Source organism: Octopus bimaculoides, chromosome 19, assembly GCF_001194135.2.
Source record: "Octopus bimaculoides isolate UCB-OBI-ISO-001 chromosome 19, ASM119413v2, whole genome shotgun sequence".
NCBI classification, from domain to species: domain Eukaryota; kingdom Metazoa; phylum Mollusca; class Cephalopoda; order Octopoda; family Octopodidae; genus Octopus; species Octopus bimaculoides.
In genome coordinates, this window is record NC_068999.1 from 23,300,754 (window position 1) to 23,309,523 (window position 8,770).

General features: G+C 36.5%; 1 protein-coding gene across 1 annotated transcript in view; it reads left to right on the top strand.

The window, feature by feature from the left end:
* The window catches only part of LOC106873095 (protein O-linked-mannose beta-1,2-N-acetylglucosaminyltransferase 1), a 154,814-nt gene that overhangs the window by 131,706 nt on the left and 14,338 nt on the right, over positions 1-8,770 (top strand). Inside the window, exon 16 of the mRNA XM_052974899.1 lies at positions 2,764-2,954. Within this exon, the coding sequence (XP_052830859.1) occupies positions 2,764-2,954 (191 nt within the window). The remainder of the gene's footprint in view (positions 1-2,763; positions 2,955-8,770) is intronic.

The following is an 8,770-nucleotide window of genomic DNA, read 5'->3' on the forward strand; positions in this document are numbered from 1 at the left end:
GATCGTTGCCAGTGCCCCTGGACTGGCTCTTGTGCGGGTGGCACATAAAATACACCATTTTGAGCGTGGCCGTTGCCAGTACCGCCTGACTGGCCTTCGTGCGGGTGACACGTAAAAGCACCCACTACACTCTCAGAGTGGTTGGCGTTAGGAAGGGCATCCAGCTGTAGAAACTCTGCCAAATCAGATTGGAGCCTGGTGTAGCCATCTGGTTTCACCAGTCCTCAGTCAAATCGTCCAACCCATGCTAGCATGGAAAACGGACGTTAAGTGATGATGATGATGATGATGATGATGATGATATATATATTGGATGTGGTACTGATGAAAGAGCAGTACCTTTTGAAATATGCCTGTTAACTGATTACCTATTTTTCCTACCTTTGATTGTATTGTTTACATAGATGTATTCATATATGAAATGTTGAAACCTTCAGTGCTGGCTCTGAATTCTGTAGAAAATCTGTAAGACATGACATGGACAGCTGCAATGGAAACTATGAGGATATGGCCATCAAGAAGGGATACAGCAGGTGTTCTGACTGCGTTCACTAGCCAGAATTCATTCAACAACTGACTCAAATCAGATGGCTATGTAAAGCTGCTGGAAACTGGACTCCTAGCCATACCTCCAGAAAGAGTCCGAAATTGTTGGAGATTTTGTATGACTTCACCAGCCCCATTTTCTGGTTTCTTATTCTCCCCAATTGTAATCCCATGGATTACTATGAACAGGGCACTGTTGAGAAAGACACCATTTATAGGTGCAGGTGTGGCTGTGCGGTGGGAAGTTGTTCTCCCCAGCCACATGCTTCAAGGTACAGTCCCACTGTGTGGCACCTTGGGCATGTGTCTTTTAATGTAACCTCAGCCAACCAAGACCTTGTGAGAGGATTTGGTGGACATAGGTTGGGAGAGGCCCTTCGTATGTGTATGTATCTTTGTGTCTGTCTCCTTCCACCTGTAACTTAGTGGTTCAGCATAAGAGACTGATAAAATAAGTACCAGGCTCAAAAAATAAGTATTGAGATTGATTTGTTGAACTGAAATTCTTCTAGGCAATGCTCCAGCATGGCCACAAACTAATGGCTTATACAAATAAAAAATAAAAATGAATCATGCACACATGTTTGTGTATGTACATATTATATGTTAATGTTTGTCTTTTGTGTTCTGTTGTACTAAAAAACAATTTTACATCCATCTGATGGATTACTTTCAACTTTCATAGAGGACAATTTTAGAATCTTTTCTGTTTGGCTGCTATTTTTCAATTTCTTCAATTTTTGTTCCAATTGATTTTATATTTGGTTTATATAGTTTTGTAAATCTATCGTTTACATGAAATTCATTTTAGCCATAAATCAATAAATAAAGAGTTAATAGCTTTAAAGTATGCAAATTGTGGATAATTTTAGTAAATCAAAAGCCTCAGATATATAGGTGTCTGTTTCCATAGTAACAAGCCAAGCTGTTACCAAGCTTCTCACCACATGCTCCTTTTGTTGCTTATTAGATGCTTAAAATGCATTCAGTATGAGGTGATCCATATGAAAAATCCTCAAAAATTTTCTGAAAATTCAAAACAAAAAAAGTTTTGAGGTGTTATATGGCATACATAAAACAGAATTCCGCCAATATTTTATTCGTTTTCAGTTGACATGTGCTGTCTTTGCACAAAATGACTGCTTCCAAATCTTGTTTTCTGACTGGGTAAAAATTATCAAACTTTAAACCTCTAACTTTTTTTTTTTTTTAATTTCTGGAAAAAGTGAATTGTCTCCTGAGATTCAACATGGAAAATTACATCAATACACCAAATTTTAAAATTTTCACAAGTGCAGCCAAACAGAATAGATCCCAATTTTATTAGTCTTAGACAAGAACATTATTGACAGTGACTTCAAAATTTCGGCCAGTTAGGCCATTGCTGGACTGCAATGCATTGAAGTTAATCCTTACATTTTATAGTCTTTGTTGATTTAAAATCTTCCTTGGGTCTGTGTTCAGTTGAGTGGTAATTAGGCTTTTGAGGTGTTATGGAAGAGTGTTTTGGGGAAATTTTTATTGATCAAATTTGGGGTTATATTATTGTTTAATGTATGTGGAACTTTGTAAGCAAATGTGAATATTTAGGTTTGTCCGTTTTGGGATACACCTAAATATATATGCCTTATAGTGCCTTTTAGGCTGTGCAATAATTTTTTATGTATCAAACCAAACATATGAACTTTTTACTTTGATCCTTTAGCATTTAAACCAGCTGTATCCAGCCAAAATATTCTACCTGTCCTATGTTGAGACTGGCCAGATCTGGCTTCTCACAACTACCCTAGAATGTCATTCTCAAAAATTAGCAATCACATCATTAATATCTCAAAGCTTAAAGATAATGCACGGTTAATTCAAAACAATGTGAATGAATAAGTATAACATTTTACCATGTAATTTAAATGCTAAAAGGTTAAATGTTATTTATTGTCAGATTCCTGAAATTTAAATAACAATAATCTGGTTGGTATTACATTGAGAAACGATTTGAGAACTCTGTAGCCACACTGTCTAGGACAGGGAAGAATTTATCTGATTTGAAAGAAACCCTACTGCTATCTGGTAGGGAAAAGCTTTTTCGAAAAACCTCAAGGTTACCTTCAAATTATCCAGTACCCCATATATTATCAGTTATTTTAATAGTACCCTGGTACCTTTGAGAAGAGGTTAATCATAGAATCAGAACTAAATGCCTTTTACTTTTTGTTCCAGCAATGGGATTGGGATATGTGGATGAGAGCTAACTTTATCCGCAAAGATCGTGAATGCATCATTCCAGATATTTCCCGAACCTACCATTTTGGCTCCAAAGGAATCAACATGAACCCGTATTTTCAGGAAGTTTATTTTAAAAAGCATTCTTTCATGACTTTACCAAACGTTCAACTGAAAGACATTGATAAGTAAGTTGCTTGCGTTCATTTTTGCACACCTAATTTATGAAGCTGGTTTGTTATCTCATTTAATCATTTTACTTATTGCTGTTTCCTTTTGTTTTTATTTTTAAAACACACACACACACACACACACATACACATGAAAGTGTGACTGTGTGGTTAAGTTGCTTGCTGCCTAATCATGTTGTCTCAGGTTCAGTCACACTGTGTGGCACCTTGGGCAAGTGTCTTCTACTATAACTATGGACCAACCAAAGCCTTATGAGTGGATTTGATAGCTGGAAACAGAAATGGCTGTCTTGTGCATGTGTGTATGTGTATATATGTCTTTGTGTATTTATGTGTATGTTTGTGTGTACTCTTTCTTTATATCTCATGATGGTTGTAAATGATTATCATCATGCAAATGATATTTGTTTGTAGTCTTCTATGAAAAGCATGATTGACCATGAGGAAATATTGTCTTGCTTGGAAGCAAGTGAGGATTGGTGACAGGAAAGGCATTCAGACATAGAGAATCTGTCTCAACAAATTGTTTGACTCATGGAATCATGTAGAAGTGACTCTCTCACACACACACACATCAAATAAATCAGTAGTGTCATTAGAGCATTACCTAGACTACCTTGTAGTACATCTTCTGATTCTCTGCATTCTGGGTTCAAATTCCTGCTGAGGTTAACTTTGCCTTTCTTCTTCCTTTTGTACTTGATTAAAAAAGTGTGAATCCAGGATGTTGGATCACTGAAACTGTTAGCATATTGGATGGGATCTCTTGTGTTATCTGGCTCTTTGCATTGTAACAGTAACACCTTTGACAACGCTGTATCAGCCTTATGTTTCCTTTAGACATCATCAGTGGTGGGGAGAAGAAAAGGTTGCATGCATGGGCAACTGCAGACCTTTCTCAAAATAAAACCTTGCCCAGGCTTGTGCCTTAGAAAAGGGCCTTCTAGATGCAGAGATCCATGGACTGAAGAGGACCTTAGAATATCTATAGATGTGCGTGTATATACATATACACTCACGTGAACGTTGATTGGACCACTTGTTACCACTTGAATCACTTGGTAATATTCTAATTAATTATATCTGTGCATGAATGAACAGTTTTGAGAACATTTCAAAAAAGTTTCCAAGCTATTGTTTTAATGAACAAATTCTTTAAAAAGGTATAGCAACCTTTCAAAGTAATTTAATGTACAATGGCTAGTTTTAGAATATTGTTTCTTTTGTTAATATGAAAATCATTTTTCTTCTGCATGACAGACAGATCATGTAAATATATAAGAAGCATATTCAAATAATCACTTCAGTATATTGGCATTGTGTACAAATACGATAATAAATGGTTTGCACTCCATTTTCCAAGAAAATGAAAAATAAAATAAGTAACACTGATTACAATTAAATTACAATATCATTAATTGAGTACAGCATAACAATTCATTAGTAACAATAGCTTGATTGCATTGGTAACTATATGCAACTGTCTACACATTTACATAATTCCATTAATAACTGAAAGAAGTGTTCAGCTGGGTTGCTGTTTTGCTTCTAAGCCTGGCAGTGTAGGTTCAAATATACCTGACATTAGTGGCAATGTTGGATCTAACATGATGTTGATTGATGACATATGAGAGTATATTCCCTGTTGAGCCTCTTTTATTAGAATGCAAAAGTAATTATGAAATTTGCAGTTCTGATATCTACTAGTGAGCTTTCTACTTGGTTGTAGAGAAGTTATCAAACAACAATTCATTTTACCATGTGTAGTGAACTCCCTGACAAAAATCCTGTCTTTGAGCTCTAGTCATCTTGAATCAGATGTTCCCTATTTAGATTACCAAGTCTGTTGTAACCCTGCAATAACTAGTTTCTCCCCCACTACACATTCTATCAACTCCAGTGTAACTTATGTCTTGCACATTTATAACAAACTTGCTGTGATGTGACAAGGTAGTGAAGACTGATCTCAGGACCTTGAATCCCATGGACTGAGATGGCTGGTGATGTGTGGTTCTCTAGAAGACCTGCCCTCATCAACATAACTGAGCTCCAACAGAACTCTGTGTGTGTGTGTGTGTGTGTACATGTGCAATTAGGCCCTCCACCCAATTCCTTCCCCTTCAAGACATCTACCACCCACCACCTCCCTAACTGCTGTCCCTCTCTTACTACCCACGACTACTTTGCTTGTTATCCATCATTCATCCATTATTCTCATCTCCACCCATACTTTCAATGATCCACTCCCACTGTGCCACTAAATTACCCACCAGCTACATACATCCCACCCAACTACATACACTGAGCCTGCCTCCCTCCTTCTCTCTCTTCCCCATCCACTCCTGCAACCTACCCAACAGCATGTCAGCTCTCTTTCATTCCTCTATTTACTGTACTGCACCAGACAAACCCTGCTTCTCCTACTTACTTCTGACACCCTTCCACTACTCATTCCTACTCACCTTGTACCAGAGATACAATTAGCATCTTACAGTTTCCTTCTACTAAATTCACTTGCATGGCTTTGGTCAGCCAAAGACTGTAGTAGAAGACATAACACCAAAGTCAATGGTTGGTAAATCTTTCATGTTTTTTTTAATGAACTGAAACTAGAGGAATTTGAAATAATAAAGTAATTTCTTCAAAACTGACTTTTTCCCCACAGCAATGAAAACAGGACAAGGAAGTGATGCAAGGCCATAAGAAAATTAATATTAAAAGAAAATTTAAATGTTACAAGGCTAATTAAACTAATGCACATTAAATTAGTTGAAATTTTTTATGCTATGTGATTAGTAATTAGTATATTATTTCACACAGATATTGTGATTAGTAAAGTAATATACATGTAGACCATCCTGCACCTGAAAGGAGAGGGATAGAAGCTAGCACAATGAGCAGAAGTTTGATAAATTAGTTGACAGATCTTCAATTAAACCTGTCACCAGCCGTGTCAGTATTAAAATTGTTTGTTTAAAAACTGTTCTCATTACATAATTATTTACATTTTTATACTCTGTTTAGTAACAGTCAATAAAATATAATTGTAAATATAATTAACAACAGACTGGAGGTTGGCAGTCAATATATTGTTTAGCTACATCTGGATGCGTTTAAATTCATTTTTGATAACATGCTCATGAATTATTTATAAAAAAAAAAAAAAAGAAAAGAAGAAGGAAACTGCATATATAATACATAACTTAGAAGCAGCGCTATGGATGTGCCAGCACACATGAGCTTGAGACATGGCCACCCTCACACACTTCTCATGAGGAATTCTGAAAGGAGCTTCGTGAGACCACTGCAGAGACACTTCCAGGGAAAAAAATCGATTATAGCAGTGACTTGATCAATTCCTAGGGATATCTGAAGAAGGAATTTTTGTATTCCGAAATATTATATCAGACTATGGATGATTAAATCATAACACTTATAATAGTCCATTCTTGTTATTATAATGCATTGTTGTGCCATTCAAGACACATTATATTTTACAAACAATACACAATGCTTCAAGTGAACTACAATACTCTATTATAATTGTCCATTATAGTAAACCACCAGCCAAGTGATTTTGGTATTCTAATTTTAACCATTTGAATCCATTTATCAATGTTTTAAGAATGAAAGATAGTCAGCTTTACCCTAATTTATACATAATGTATGACGAAAAGAATTTTATTTTCTGAAATTAGGCAGTCCATACACATATCCATAGTTATATACACTTTGTCAGATTTGCTCAATTTCTCTTTCTGCTGCCTTTTTCTATTTGTCTTAAATGAACAGAATTTTTAGAAAATTACCATTTCATTCCCTCATTCTGTAAAGCTACTTGATATTGATTTTCCAATGGGATTCAGACATTCTGTGGGTCAGTAAATACATTCAACTGGACTAATCAATTTAATCTTCATTATTAGGGCATTTCTTTTTTATTTACCAGCCAGATTTGGGGTTCCATGAGAGTCAGATGTATAACAACTCAGCTCTGATCAATTTTAACTAGGATGAATATATGCAACTAATTTCAACAACCTTTCTTTTATATACACTGTTCAGCTTATATCTTTCCTACATTATAGTTGTTATACAAAGGATTTCAACATAGGCAGTATTCAGTCAACCTTTTTTTTTCAGTGTCATTTTATAGATCATTAAAAATAAAGACTTCTTTGAAGAGAACAATCTATCTACACCATCATCATCATCGTTTAATGTCCACTTTCCATGCTAGCATGGGTTGGATGATTTGACTGAGGACTGGTGAACCAGATGGCTGCACAAGGCTCCAATCTGATCTGGCAGAGTTTCTACAGCTGGATGCCCTCCCTAACACCAACCACTCCGAGAGTGTAGTGGGTGCTTTTACGTGCCACCGGCAAGAGGGCCAGTCAGGCGGTACTGGCAACAGCCATGCTCAATTGGTGTTTTTTACGTTCCACCTGCACAGGAGCCAGTCCAGCGGCACTGGCAACAACCTCGCTCAAATGTTTTTTCACATGCCACTGGCACAAGTGCCAGTAAGGTGATGCTGGTAACAAACATGTTCGAATGGTACTTTTTGCGTGCCACTGGCATGGAAGCCAGTCAACTGCTCTGGCAGCGATTTGTCTCAATGCTTAATGAAACATTACCTGTTTTTTGCTGTGGTTGCAGTTGCCAAGTCTCTGCATAAGTCGATTAGTCTCAATAGTCCTTAATCACATTCTGTAGCATACCTCTATTTATCTTATTAATAGTCATTTATTAAGACTGGCAACTCAGTCAAAAGAATAGAAATAGCCTTCTGATGTCCCCTTGATTTTTCAGCCTTCTGGTATCTCCTTTATTCCTTTCCCACATCATTCCTTTCATGCTTTTTAATCATGATTTGATCTAACACTATAAGCAAGTAGATTCCCAAACAAATTACTTTTTGGTAGTTGTAATGTTCTCTATCTCTTGATTTATATCTCAATATATTAGTTTCAAATTTTAGCACAAGGCCAGCAAATTCAGGAGAGGTGGAGTAAGTCAATTACATTGACACCCCCTCCCCGCGAGTTCAACTGGTACATATTTTATCAACCCTGAATGATGAAAGGCAAAGTTGACCTTAGTGCAATTTGAAATCTGAACATAAAGACATGAAATGCTGCTAAGCATTTTGCCCAGCATGCTGACGATTCTGCCAGCTTGCTGCTTTATATATTCTGAATATATTAAGGGTTTTATGGACAGTGATTTACCAGAGATAGTAGCATATTGGACCTTGCAACATTTGATGCTGTTCCTTTATCTTCCATGTTTTGCTGGAATTGATAAAATAAACACCATTAATAAACTAGATAATAAATCAAAGCCTTGTGAGTAGATGTGGCAGACGGAAACTGAAAGAAGCACATTGTGTGTGTGTGGGGGCAGAGGCAGTTGTGCCACCATGTCTTTACATCACGTTAGTTGTACATTATTGTTACTGTCATACAAGCAGTGTTCTTCATCTGCAATCTGTGAAAACATGTCTGACTATGGGGGTGGGGAGAATATTACCTTGCTTGGAAACAGGCATGGGTCGGTGGCAGGAAGGGCATCTGGCCATAGGAAATCTGCTTCAACAAATTTATCCAATTTATGCAAGCATCAAAACATGACTACATCTGTCCCTTATAAACATCAAAACATGAATCAAAGCATCAAAACATGAATACATCTGTCCCTTATAAACATCAAAACATGAATCAAAGCATCAAAACATGAATACATCTGTCCCTTATAAACATCAAAACATGAATCAAAGCATCAAAACATGAATACATCTGTCCCTTATA